Here is a 14,531-nt window from a genome sequence, read left to right as displayed (position 1 = left end):
TTCGCACATGCTCACCTTCTCGAACATCGAACCTCCACCCGAGTCGGGGCTGAGGTTAAGTTTGTGGTTAAAATGTTTCAATTTGCATCCGGCGAGGCGGAGATTCTGATTGACCGTTCCGGGTCTGGATGGATGGTGTAGCTTTGGGTTGTGCAGAAGACACACAGCAACGAACGAACGAACCAAGAAAAAAAAAAGCACGAGGAAAGCTAACGACTTGCAGGCATTCGTTTCGTTTGCGGTTGAAAAGCCCACATGTGTGTGGGGACAATGCGGTTTTTGGGGGACGGGGGTTAATTTTGAGCAGATATTAAATTTTATTGTTCGACCAGACACGACCGGGATTCAAGTGCGGTAGCGTGGAGATTGGTGCCCGGTTGGGAGTTTTTTTGTTATGTGCCGTTAGATGAATAATTGCCACAATACCGCAGGCAATTGATTTGATCCCAACCCACATTTGTGCCGGGTCTGGAATTTATTGCTAACTAGGCAGTTTTCCACAATGCGGCTGGTCAACTGTTTATGTTGTCCGGTGGGAGTAATGGATCGCAGATGAATGTTTAATCATAAAAAAAATAACCATGAATGTGCTAATGAACCACAAACTGTATTTAGCTGATATTTTATATCAATAGGTGTTGTTTCGCAACACAGTTCTATTATTCGTAAGAATGTTGAGTACTGCCAAAATAGCATCGTAATATACCTTCATTTTTGAACGTCTAACCTATCAAACACCAGGTGGAATTCTCAGCAAGCTAAAACACACTCTCAAACATTTAACATGTGTTGACAAAGATTTCGTTTCATATAACTAATAAAAGTAGAAAAATATCTGACAAGGTTCAAAGGTGGAACGAAATTTTAGAATGGCTCTGATTAGACATTAATACAATTGCTCAATGTATTTTGGACATATTTTATGAGAGGAAATGTCCTAAAATTTTAATATTCTATCACATCACATGACTATATCTAAAGCTTCCTATAAGTATAGTACTTGATACTGTATTTCTAAAGGTTAAACGAACAGAATTGATCTTTTAGCATTAAAGAACTTCGCCTTACATTATGATGAAAGGATAATTGTTTAGATTAACATCTACTTATAAATGAAAAAAACGGTAGTTTTTAAAGTAATCCCCTCGGTCTACTTTCCACCATATTCAGCACGCGAATCGTACCCTCAAAATGCAAGCCATTTCCCGTGGACTCAAGTGCAGTTTTCTCTTCCACTCAACACAACACCTGCTCGAGTAGGTGTACTGGCCAAAGTTAACCTTAACAGCCGACACCGAGCCCCGTTCCACAGCGTGAGGTTGCGATTCCTTCAACAGCAACGTGCCTACACGCGATCAAGAGCAATTGAGCAATCAATCACATCAAACGAATGCTAAATGCTTAATGCCGGCCCATCGTTGCTCCTTTCGGCGTTTTCCGTCATTGCCTCGAGACCTCGGATGGTTGAAGGAAATTATTGCATTAAACCCATCGGCCCTCCGGCAGCTTTTGGTCTCGGTCGCAACCCAAAGCAACACGCCGTGATGCAGCACTTCACATAAAGGCGCATTAGCATAGCCGGAGAGGTCGGATATGGTGCATACACGATGCCATGCGCTTGCCATATCGAGCCCGGTAAAAATGGCGCAAAAGCAGCAAGGATGAAGGCACTGGATGTGGTTTTAAAAATTCATTACCTCTCGCTCGTTCTTTTCTCGGCACCTGGCTGTCGATCTTGACGCCTGTTGAATGGTGGGTGGGCAACAAAAGGTGCACCAAAATGCACTCAACCTAAGCGTCAACATTCAACGTCGTCTTTGAGAATGGGTCAGTTGGATGAACGGGGAAAGCTCTCTCCAACCGCTGTGGGATGATATGCACTCAGCTTTTCTTCTTCACCTCAGCAGACCGGAGCCGTACGTGGAGCGTAATTCCTTAAATAATCCGCACTCATTCCAGCACCACCCAACGTGGGGTTGGAATTTTCCAAAGCGAACAAGGTGCATGCAAGGTGCACCATGGTAGGATCGATCCTTGGGCTCAGGACTAAAACCGCAACAGGGTAACAACGGCAATGAAACCCGTGACGAAGCAAGCGCAAAAGTATCGCTTTCGGCAAGCAGCTAGGAGCGAAATGGCCACGTTGGTAATGAGTAGCGCGCTCGGCTTCGACGGTTGGTTTCGACGTATTAATATCGCACGCTGGTTGAGACACACCCCACAAGTATGGCGTTTCCATGGCATCCTGCGGGACACGAGCTTTTGCGCCATTTTCGTGTGGCGTGACGTGTGTGTGTATGTGTGTGTGTGTGTGTGGGAGAAGTGACATCAACGTAAGCGACGTATAGACGACAGCCGTAGCAGGTGTCGCAGGTATAAGGACACCATGAAAATGGCGCCTGACGCGGTCGAGAGGACTCATAAAAATCAACAACCTGTGCGATATTGCTGCACCGAGTCTGAAGTTGCAACGATGCACTTTGTGACAGCTCGAGCCCGGCTCGAGTTCACCATTTGAAAGGACATGCGAACGCTTGGCAGGATCTGGAATGTTCTGCCGTCACGATGGCAGTGACTTGAAGGTGGAAAATGCATAGCTGAGTGGTTTTTCCCCCGTGGCTGGAGGACAACTTTTCTTTGCGCCATAAGAGGGAACTTTGTGCCACAGAAAGAAACCAAAACTCACCAGTTCGGTAATTTAATTGCCGAGACGTTTGCCGGTGGTTTTGTGGGCGATAATTTGGCGAAAAGAATGCAGCACAGGATGGGGCTCGTGGGCGTTCCATTCTTTGCCGGCTTTTGTGGCTCAGGTGGATGAGGAAAGTAACAGAAATAGGAAAACAAAAAAAAAACACGGCACATTACGCCACCATCAATTAGAAGGGAATGGCGAGCCCGGGACGGATCGATCGCTATTTTCGAACAAACTCTCGTCGGCCCATCACCGTTGTCGATGCCATTCGAGCTGGTGAGCTCGAATTGCCCGGTTTCATCCACAAACAGGCACGCCGAAGGTGTGGCGGTACTGATTTAGGACTCGAACCGGGCCCTTCAGCCGTGGCTGGAGCTCACATTCCAGCTAACGATATATATATATATATAAAATGCGCAGCCAAACGTGAACGTGTGCGAACGTGGCCACGAACCGGAAAGGCATCGAAATTAATGAGCCTACTACATGCATGCAGCTGGGGAATTCGTGTGTCGTGTATCGTGAGTGGCGTTTGGGTCAAGCGAACGGAGTCCACCTTCAAGGTGTATCGGTCGGTTTTTTTGTGTGTGTCGTAGCTGGCTTTTGCTCGATTAAAGCTTTCGCTGGCGAATGTCCTGTAGAAGGCTTGGGAAGGCGTGATGAACGCAAGATGGAGCCCGGTTCGGTGGGCAGGGTTTATTGTAGGTTGAGAAAAAGTCAAAAAAACGTGAACCACTCAAGCGAACACACGATGCGATCGAAATAATGAGCAAAAAAGCACACGTTCGACGGGGGAAACGTGTGTCGGGTCGAATGCGCGTGTTTAGGGGAGGGTTTCGTACGTGAATATTGCAACGTTTGCGGCAAAAATGTCGATGTATTTCAAGCTGACTTCAATTTGAGACATTTTTACAGTATTTCTGTGTTAGCTGTAAAATGTTTGAGTGTTTTAAATAACTATCAAATTTCTATTTAATAGAAAGGAGCTGTGCTCAACGATACGTCAAATTAAACATTTTGATACAACTTTGAATAACTGATCGTAATAAGCTCTATGTTTTGTTACTAATCTACATCAGCGTACCGAACATTAATATGAATGTTATATGCGATTTAACACTTGATATTTGATTTATGATTATCATTTTTTGGCCGTGATGATGTTGTACGTTGATGGTATATTTATACATTACACATTGTGATTAGTTGTGTTTAATTCTTAGCTATAGTTCATCAATATGAGCACACATTTCTCCTTCCGTAAAGTTATGATTATTTACTATAATATGTCACTTTTTGTACTCTTTCGAATCTTCTTATTCTCTGTCTTTTCTTTTTCTTAATTTGCTCGACAACCGGTGTATGGTCAAGGCCTACCTTGCTTTGCTTAGCCAAGGCTTTCTATGACTTGGAATTTCTCGTAGCTGGATAGTCAGTCCTGATTCGATCCCGATACTATCGTGTGTTTGTGTCTATCTCTACATCGTCTCTTTCTACTGACTGTTGGTTTTTGTTTAATTTTATACCTTCTTTTTAGTCTCTTATTATCGTAAACCTGTATGTTAAGCCGATTAGGCAAACATTCGATTTTATCATGAAAAACAAATTTAACCTCCTTAGATAACCTCCTTAGATAGCTTAAATTAATTCTCGAAAATTTCGTTCTCATCATAGCTAAATGTAGCGCTTGGTCGATGATACATTTGAGGGAATTTAACACCCCACCTATTTCCAGCAACACAGCAAAGCTTCAAAAACGCACAAAGGAAGCCATGCCCTCTCTCAGGTGTCATCGTAATTTCACCACTTTGTGAATCATTTGTCTCCCTGAAATGCATTTATCTCCGCCGCTTCGCCAGAAATGCAGAAGCATTATTACGCGAAGAGGAACACGAGCAGTCCCCGGAGCGCCTAAAGTGGAAAGTCGAACCGCTTGTGTCGCTTGGATGTAACGAAGAGTAATTTCACTAATCCCTTTTTCCAAGCCTCCAGCCGTGACTCGTGCGGCTTTCCGGTGGAAATGGCGTGCCATCAAACGGCAACAAGCGCAACAAGCGCACCACCACCATCAAGAGCAGCCTTCCTTTCCTTCCGTTGCCAGACCACGCGCTAATGGGGTTAAAATAATGGTAACATGTGCTCCGGCACGACCCCCGTGCTCCGGTGTTCTCGAGTTCAAGTTGTTGCATGCTGCACTAAAAGGATTACGGAACGATTACACTCGGTAAGCGGGTGGTTGCGTTTGAAGGATTTCCACGTCCCGGGACCCGTTGCGTCGAAATTGTGTACCCGTTATTAAAATGCTCCTTTCTTTGAGCGGGAAATGCCTTTCGTTTTCCTTCATTGGTTTGGTGGGGCTCCACCCTTAGCATCTTCCCCGAAGCATCGGTTTTCTCTGCCCGATTTAGGGGAAATTTTTCATCCCTTCTCAGATTCTGCAGCAAAAAATGGAGCGCTTTTGTGCTTCAATTTGCAATTTAAAATTAATATCTGCACATTCCTGAATCGGGCGCTACTTCCGTTTGAATTCCTTTGCGAAGGAATCCTTTTCATCTTTCTGGAATTCTTTTCTGGAATGGCCGGCTCCAGGAATCTGGCCACAGGAGAATAAAAACCACGAACATGCAATAATGAGCTTGCTCTGTTGGGGTACAATTCTGCTGCTGGCCTTTCATCATTGACAGTGCATTTACGTGCATCAGCGCCCGTGGAAAATTACAGGAAAACAAACAGATAGATGGAAAACCTGTTCCATGCAGCAGCGCTGTTTGCTGCACCGGTTGGGTTGTTGTTTCTCCCAAACTTTCGGAACAACCCAATTTTTTTTGCAACCCAACTTTGGTGCATCGCGAGCACAAAAGCGGGTGTACGTTTTTGGCCCCACACTGGTTGTTTGCGTCAAACTTTCCACCCATAAGCACGCGTTGTTCGACGTTCTGAAACGCCACGGGAAATGAGTTTCCCGGGCAAAAAGAAGAAAAACACAAAATCACAAAACACGAACTCAACGCTAATGTTCCGTTTCAATTCGTACGGCAAAACAAAACTCGTTTGATCCGGTTGTTTCCCGGTCGCCCTGATGCGGCCATCCCCTTTTGGGAAAAGCTCATCGGAAGCATTCTCACCCACCCACCCACCCACCGAAGCTGGCGTAACATCCATCCATCGCTCATTAGCTTCATTATGCGAGTGAATGGCCATGAAAGGAAATGAGTTAGAACGAGATAATCACCACAGTTCCACGGCGCGTCGTTCCGTTTGGACGCGGTCCATTACACCGGGTGAACACGGGTGAAGGAACTGTGCCCTTTTTCTTCCAACCCACCACCCTTTCTTTGGTGCGCGCCGGAGCCTTTTGTTCGTGTGATTTTCTTTTTCTCTTTTTGCTATTTCTCCCCCGACCGACGGTGATGGTTGCCTGTTGGGACCAGTTGCTCGTGCTGCCGGCCGTGGCTTTTGCAAACTATTCGCCCGTAATGTAAACTGATTTAAATAAATAAGAATGATAAATGTCCTTGGGGAGTGGTTGGGCTTGGGCTGGAGCTTCATCATCAGGTTCGAGCTCCATCAAACGATGGTTTGTGCGATTTCGTTCGTTTCAACGCCACCGTGGAAACGGGAAACGGAGTGTCCTTGCGAGGTGCAACCTAAAATCAACAGTACGCAGCCGGCAGGAAGGATAATTAAGAAAAGTGTGATAAACCCCCCCATCGAGGTCCTCGTCCTGTGACCTGCGATTGTTTCGTTCGTTTGGTGAAAAGGGATTTTGTGACACCCCACCACCCGGGGGGGGGGGGGGGGGTCGGAATAGATTGCTCTGGGGACTGGAGAGCTTTTCGCCCACCACCATTTGAGCGTGCTTCACTCTGTTGACGAAGTCGTCCTGTCGTTCGGCTTACCTGGTAGGCCAGGATGTTGGCCAGGCTGGCGATGACGGGCTCGGTGGCGAACGAGAGCGTTTCCGAGCTCTCCTCGACCGTGTGCATGATCTGCAGGATCTGTGTAAAAAGCAAAAAAAAAATGTATATTAAACTCACAGCTCGCGCTTCCCGGATGATGTAGTCCTTGCGCTGGAGGGCGTGCCCGTTGGTTGATCCTTTTTTTTGTTTGCTTTTTGGACCATGGCCACACTTACCTTCGGGTGGCGAAATCGCTCGAGCTGCTTCACGGATGCGCGCAAAATTTCCGTAACCGTTTCCTTCCGCTTCGGTTTGTGCAGCTTTTCCGCCGTTCGCTTCTCGAACACGAAGATGGAGCATTCCTGGATGGATGGGGGGGGGGCAGTACGAAAAAACGGGCATGCATAAGTAAGTGACTTGCAACGACGAGGAGCGTAATAATTGATGACGAGCCGGCGCTCGAAGAACGAGCTGGATTGATTTAGGGGGGCGAGCTTTCCGTTGTTTAATTAAAAGCTAATCCATTATGAACGAGGGAAGTTCAATTTACTGCATGATGTAGTTTCAAATCGGATACATAAATACGTTTTTGGGGGGCATTTATTTGCTGCAACATTATCTATTGCACAAAGGTCGAGATCCAGAGCGGGAAGGACCGTAATAAAGGTGTGCAATCGACATTTTAACTCAACAAACATTGAGAAAAGGGCTTACTCGTGCCGCGTCACCCAAAAAGTGGGTGACGGCAAAAATGCTTCATTTTAAAAGCTTTTGAACATTTAGAACAACTTTTCTTCGCAAATATCAAATTTATGACCAAACAGAAATACAAATGACCGTAAAAAAAGCCAAAAATTCATCACAAATGAGCAAGAAACGCTTGAAGCGTGGCATTTTGTGGAATTTCCTGAAAAAAACGCTTGGCACTGAAAAGGTGTTATTTGCAACACTCCGTTAGCATTATTTAAAGGCTTGAGTTCCACACACACACACACATCCTTTGCACACATCCAATATACCTTGGTGTGTCACAAAATGTGCTACACAATGTGCACTCGAAACACACTCTCCATGCACATTGTAGAATACGCTTAAACTTCCCGCAACTCTCAAATAAATGGCTTGCATAAACATTTGCAACATGGTTGAGGTCTTTTTTTTTTGTTTTGCTCCCCCCTTCTCTCATCTCGGTGCAAACTTTGTCAGCGTGATATTTCACCGTCTCACGGATTGACTCCGACAATGAGTGTTGCCGCATCGCCGACGCGCGCCAACTCGCCGCAAGTGCAACGGAATCGCCTACCCAAACGCCGGCAAACGAGTAAACTTTCCCATCCCAGAGCGCTCCAGCACGCGGCTCAAGTTCACGGACCAATATTTGTCCCATCAATCGTTCCGGTCCGTTGGCGTTTGCGACGTTTCGTGTGATTCGAGCGCAACACGCGCTACGATAACGTTTTCCTTCCCGCTTACAAAGTGTCTTGACGTCTGGGCGTCCATCGTCTTGACGTGCAGCGATGCATTTATTCACCCTGCACCCGGTCACAAGGGGCCAACATTTTCCCGGAACATTTTTCCACCGATGCGAGTGTGATATGTTCCGGACGAGCACACGCAGTTGGTACCACGCCACTTGGAACGGCTCGTCAACGCGCGTGACAAATCACCCAGCCCCCGGTTTGGTTCGCCTGGTGGGGGTTTTGCACCTTCACTCGTTCACCGAAAACCCTTGGCTGGGGCATTCCAACACACACACACACACACACATTGACGGTAGCAGCACAACATTCCGAAGCCACTTCCGCAGGAATAATCAAGTTCATTCCGTGGAAAATTGAATTTTATTTCTGTTTTTTATTGTTGAAATATTTGTTGCTTTTCCTGGGGTTTGGGTGGGTGGTGAATTTTCTCGTTGGTTTGGGGGAGGAAGAAAAAAGCGAGTAAATAGCTTCGTGCGTGGGTGCGAGAGAGGCATTTTGCTACGATTTGACCATGTTTTGGGTGGGGTTTTTTGAGGGTATTTCACAAAATATGCAAATAATAAGGTGTCACAGGCCAGAGAATGCCAATTATACCATATCTTAGTCCATCTCTTACATATCTCTCATTTCTTATCATATATCTGATGTTTAGTAACGCTTATAGATTTTAAGCTAAGTTTTTTCTTAATATAACGTATTCAACTTAAACCAGCTGTACCGAAGATAATACAGTTAAAAATGTTTGTTATTTTATCCAATTTAAACGGCTACAATTATTACAGTTTCATTACTAACGCCCCTGTGGCTTATTCAACTTGAGCATTTGATAAAAATCCGGTTTTATTTAAAGCTCGAAATGTGAAACCCCAAAAAGGATAACATCCCTTCCGTTTGACAACCTTGATTTGGAGCACTGTGCCACAAGGGCACAGGATATTTTCCTTTTTCTACCAATGCGTGCCTTTTCTTCCACCATACGACCTTTTGGAACTCTCAAGCCCACAGCACACGGTGGATTCTGGAGGACACCAAATTGCTCCGAAAGCTCCGAGTTGGGTTCGTGACTTTTTCCAGAGGGTGCCATTTCGGGCTGCCTTTTTCTCTCTCTCTCTCTCTCTATCGCCGTCAGTTTTGCATTTGTGGCCCAAGTGCTCGCGTTGAATTTTCCAGCTAAAAGGAAACACGCGTTCAACAGCTCGGTCGAGGATCGAGCAACCAGCTTCCGAGCTTCCGAGCTGCTGGCAGGCACAATAAACAAGCGATTACTTTCCGTCTCGGTGTCCATTTACCCAACCACCAATCGAGACGCGTGGGTTGGCCCCAAAAAAAAAGGACCTCCAAAAAAGTGTCCATCACCCGCGCCCTTAGGGACACTCACCGCTGTGTGCTTTTTGCATTTCGTCGTGGGCTTTCCGTGGAGAAGTTTGCGATGGCTGTTTGCCATGCCACTGGGTAAACTCTAATCTGCTGACGAATTAGCTTTGTGGCTCGAGCGACCGGTAGCGCCCGAATTCGAAGTGCAAATAGTGGTGTTAAGGATCCCTCCCCCGGCCGGTTCAAATTCTCAATTTTTCCCACCGCTTTTCCGGCCGTTTGCCATCGATTCGTTCGCTTACGATGATTGCGGAAAATCAACCGCGGGAAAAAGATAACGCCGAAAGGGAGGGACAAACACAAAGCGCAAAAAGAAAAAAAGACAACGCAACACAATATCCCAACCATTCGAGTTTGTGATCGAGATTAGGGGAGGGATTTTCACGGCCGGGATTTGTCGGTTTATTGTCCACTTGAGCACTGTTCCCGGGCTGAGAAAATCGTGCCCGGTTGTTCGATTTAGGATCGCAAATAATTTATGACCCGCAACAAATTTGCGCCACCCCTCGGGAAGGTCCCGTGGAAATCGCGTTAAGGAATCTGTGATGATTTCCACCGGAATGGAAGCGATTATATGCCTCGTGGAAAATTCCTCTGCCTTCGAGCGCTTCCGATGAATCCGATAAGCGAATGGGCCTTAATGTGCCGGCCAATTAGCCGGGAAAGCGTAATGATTTGATTATTTTCGCGAGAAGCCAGACGGGAAGGATGGATTACTCTGAAGTTGACACCACCGTTTTGCAGGAAAAACGGATAGTGGAATTCGTTTTGTCGCGACACATTTCGTTTTGTCCCATTGGGTTGATGGATTTCGAACTATTCGGTTGTTTCCGCAAACAGGAATCCGTAGCAGAGAACGAATAACAGGCTGGCGTTTTGCTGGCGACAGCTGTGCACAGAGGTATTGTAAGTATTTCATTGGAATCTGGGTCTGAGCGAGTTCGAAAAGCCCATCTGTTGCCAGGTTCACCGCCGTGTTTGTGCAAGTTGTTGACATCACCAGTCGGGGGAGGTTTGCTGAAACTTCGCAACTCCATGGAAAAGGTCCGGACATCTATCAGGTTCCCGATGGCGAACAAAGGAAAGCTTCACAAACGTCGATGAAGTGCTCTGTATATTGAATGTTGAACAGTTTCTTGGATTTTAAAACGTGCTCGATGTGACACGCGCCTGTTCGGGAGTGTAAATTTATAACGGCTCTAGAATGTTCGCAGTAATTTGAGGAACATAATGCTCTATTAAAACAGAAATTTTCATTCCTTTCTGCAGCTTTGAAATTCTTGCATTCCTTGCAACAATTTTCGAGAGAATTTATCTTTCGGTTTGGACTAAAACAACAAAGCAGTTTTCAAGTATGTCGAGTGGAAAACATTACATAAATTTCACAAGAATATTCTCAGATCGAACAGACAGTTTTTATCGAGCTTTTAAAATCTGCTAACATTTTATTTGAACAGTTTTTCGTTCACGGTTTTCTGCATAACGGAGGAACTTTTTCAATTTAAAACCCAGTTTAGAGACGATGATGTTTGAACTTAAAAAAAAACTCTTGTTATGTATAATGAATAAAAAAATATGCGGTATTTATATTCATGTTTGTATTTGAATGAAACATTCACGTTGAAAGCTGAAATTTTCATTAAATGTGCAGACATAAACCTATTTAATATACATAGTTTATGGATTGTGCATTTGTAAATTCTGTGTGTTTTAGATAAAATTTTAAAAGTCTATAACATCTGGTTTTGTGAAATACATTAGCAGAAAAATAATGTTTTTTCTTCTTCCTTATTGGCTCGACAACCGGTGTACGGTCATGGCCTACCTTGCCATGCTTAGCCAAGGCTTCCTATGACTTGGAATTTCTCGTAGCTGGATAGTCAAAATAATGTTTATGGTACACAAATATTTGCTGTATCCTGGAAAAATAATGTTTATGGCGTACAAATATCTGCCTTATTCAGGTACGAAGCACTACGAAATTGTTCAAACATTCGTTTTATGCGCTTGATTAATTCGTTTCCTGGCATTTCTTGCAAATGTACGACGAGAATTGCAAATGGACGGATGGAATGGATTTTATCCTTCACCGGAACCGCATCGCTAATAAATATAATGCTAATTTGCTTGGTTTCCCTCGGCTGCGCAACCTTTCGCCACCGAAGCATGCCCGCCGAGCTAATGCAGATAGTGACGCATTAAGCACCGGAAATGCACTCAATTCCGATTTGATGAGATATTGCAAGTGCCAACTGCACCGGCACGGTGGCGGGAAACTGAACCAACGTTTTTGCCTAATAGCTATTGATTAACGGAGCATTGCAATTTAGCGATGATGGAACGCTTTTCTCGGTGCGCGAAGAAAACTGCACGCTCGTGGTCTGGGTCGTAGTTATTATTATTTTTTTTTTGCTGCCACACCGCATTGCATCCAAACCGGACCCGCCCAACCGGATGAACATGTTTTGCATTTTGCGGATGCAAATCATCCCCAGTGACCGAGGCAATCGAACGCAAGCTCCGACGGCGATGCTGCACGAATTCCGGGCTGCACGATTTCGATAAGCGTTTGCGTGAATCACCATGAGTCGTGGCGTGGGTGGGCTTTAGTCGGAGCCAAATCCACCCAACAGTGCGATCGGAACTCATCCAAACGGTTGGGGAAAGTCTTGATAATCGAAAACCGCATCGGGAAATAAGACAATCGCCGGAATTAACCCACCACCTGAAGTAGCGATGAGAAAATGTGTACCATAGTTTTTATCCTTGATATAATTAAACATGCTTAAAATTGCTAGTGCGTTTTTGCTAATTAATGAATGAAGAGCAGAAACTGAGCTTGGTTTCTAACGATTCGTTGCCCCACAGCACATCCAGCAGCGTTCAAACTCGCTTGAATATTAATAGTTTACCACGCCAAAAGCGCTCATAATTTGCTCGATAATTCGCTCGCTATTCATGAAATTGCGATCGTTCCCCCCATCTGCGCTATTACTAACCCCCCCCCCCCCCAGCTAGCTCCATCGTACACACACACACACGCGCGCGTTTGCAATACTTTTTCCTCGATTTTCCTCCAACATACGACGTGCAGCCTGCACGCACCACGCCACCTGGGCACGATGGTTGGCCCGCGTATAAAAGTCGTATGAATAATGGATTACGGGCGTATTAGTTACACGATCGCGTAAACGGCGAAAAGCTGCCCCGGGACGCCATTTAGCCGGGCTTTCCTTTTAGCGTGTGCCGCACGGAAAGAAAAAGCACCCGGTGGGCTCGGAGGGTGAAAAAAAAAACGAGGGAGCGAGAAGCGATAATAAATATTATCGCCACCGGTTTGCCTCGCGAGCCCTTGCCTGGTTTGCTTGGTTTTGAGGCCGGAAAAGAAAAGCGCCCCATTGTCTGCTGCCATCGTTCGAAGAAGGAGAAAGAGAGAGAGAGAGAGAGCGCGTGGAAGTGAGAAGAAAATCCTCCACCCAGTTGGGAGCGTTTTCCCTTTCGCCGAGAGCAACAACAACAGCAAAAAAACACCCATGGATGGGTGGATTTTTCCGCTCCACAAGTGGCGTGGTCGCATCGCCAGCCTGTTGCTGCTCGGGCTTTTCCTGCACGGACCGGTGCCACTGGAAGGGGTAATAATTTTACTGGAAAATCGGGTTGAAGGAAGAAAAAACGGAATCACAGCATCACGAAAGGGCCCCATTTAGTGGCGCGCATTTTCCCATTGGCCTTTCTCCCCCAAAAAAAAAAGGACGCATTTGCACTTGCAACCGCAACTTTGCGAAGCATCGTGGCATTAACTAACGCGTTTTTGTGTCCGTTTTTTGTCGTCTCACACCACACCAGAAAGCGACCGTCGAGCAGATGCTGAAGTCGGGCGAAATGATCCGGTCCGTGTGCCTCGGCAAGGCCAAGGTGTCGGAAGACCTCGTGAACGGTTTGCGCGACTCCCAGTTCGTGGACGTTAAGGAGCTTAAGTGCTACGTGAACTGCGTCATGGAGATGATGCAAACGGTCGGTGTTTTTCCCCCAATTCCATCACTGTCATTGTGTCTTGCTCTCTCTCTCTCTCTCTCTCTCTCTCTCTCTCTTTCTCTCAAACGATCACATTTACCTAACCATCAGATGAAAAAGGGCAAACTGAACTACGAGGCGTCGATGAAGCAGATCGACACGATCATGCCGGACGAGCTGGCGGAACCGATGCGGCGAGCACTCGACATCTGCCGGAACGCGTCCGACGGCATCAAGAACAACTGCGACTCGGCGTACGCGATGCTGCAGTGCATCTCGAAAAACAACCCCAAGTTCATATTTCCCTAGCGATGCAAACACGGAGCGCTGCAATGCAGCTAGGTAGAGGTGCTAGGTCCTGTACGCGCGTGCGGTACTCGCTTTGTTTAATGTTTTAAATAAACCTTCGTTCGGTGGGGAAGAAAAATGGAACGGAAGAGGAGTTTTTCTTTCCCCGTTGCGTTTGCGAAATACCGCAATGGGCAGGTTCTAGAACGAACTGGTGATGAACGAACTGTACGAAACAAGCGCTTTTCGCAGGTGGATGGGGTGGGTTCTTTGAAGCGTAAAAAGATGGAATGACGTGTTTTTGAAGATTAAATGAACTGAACTGATGAACTTTTTGCATTTTCCGAGGAACTTCGAGGTATTCTCATTGATGTTGGAAACAAATAAATTTCGTTATGTGTCCGTACAATCCTTTAGACACGTTTTAAGTAATTTAAGACAATATTCTTATATAATGTTGATTCTCTTTAAGATTTCAGATTTATGACGAATTTACGAAAAAATTCCAATTTGCACTTTTGCATTTTGCACACTTTTAAACTTATTTATTGGCGACCACGATAGGGATTTATAATAGTTTAAAAGGTGTAAGAATATCTTGACGAAATGAAGAAATAGTTGCACTTTAGTACTTTGTAAAGCTTCGAAGTGATTTACTAGTGATAATAACATCGATTAATAATAGCTTCCTGACGAAATAAATTAAAGAAACAGGTCTTCCATCATCAACTTGTGTCAATCCATATGCTCTTATCAAATGTACATGTTTGAAACATAATATTT

The 14,531-nt window shown here is 45.5% G+C and overlaps 2 protein-coding genes across 2 annotated transcripts in view; one reads left to right on the top strand and one right to left on the bottom strand.

Moving 5' to 3' along the window:
• The window catches only part of LOC128726495 (SCY1-like protein 2), a 70,019-nt gene that overhangs the window by 39,186 nt on the left and 16,302 nt on the right, over positions 1-14,531 (bottom strand). Inside the window, exons 2-3 of the mRNA XM_053820308.1 lie at positions 6,828-6,953; positions 6,592-6,690 (exon numbers count right to left, since the gene is read on the bottom strand). Coding sequence (XP_053676283.1) covers positions 6,592-6,690; positions 6,828-6,953 — 225 coding nt within the window. The remainder of the gene's footprint in view (positions 1-6,591; positions 6,691-6,827; positions 6,954-14,531) is intronic.
• LOC128726496 (general odorant-binding protein 72-like) lies at positions 12,964-13,826 on the top strand. The gene is made up of 3 exons (XM_053820309.1): positions 12,964-13,078; positions 13,293-13,460; positions 13,572-13,826. The coding sequence occupies exons 1-3, from the start codon at positions 12,980-12,982 to the stop codon at positions 13,767-13,769; spliced, it is 465 nt and encodes a 154-aa protein (XP_053676284.1). The 5' UTR covers positions 12,964-12,979; the 3' UTR covers positions 13,770-13,826.

The sequence above is a fragment of the Anopheles nili genome, chromosome 3 (genome assembly GCF_943737925.1).
Source record: "Anopheles nili chromosome 3, idAnoNiliSN_F5_01, whole genome shotgun sequence".
Lineage (NCBI taxonomy): Eukaryota > Metazoa > Arthropoda > Insecta > Diptera > Culicidae > Anopheles > Anopheles nili.
Note: the sequence above shows the minus strand (reverse complement) of the source record. Positions and strands in the feature narration are given on the sequence as shown.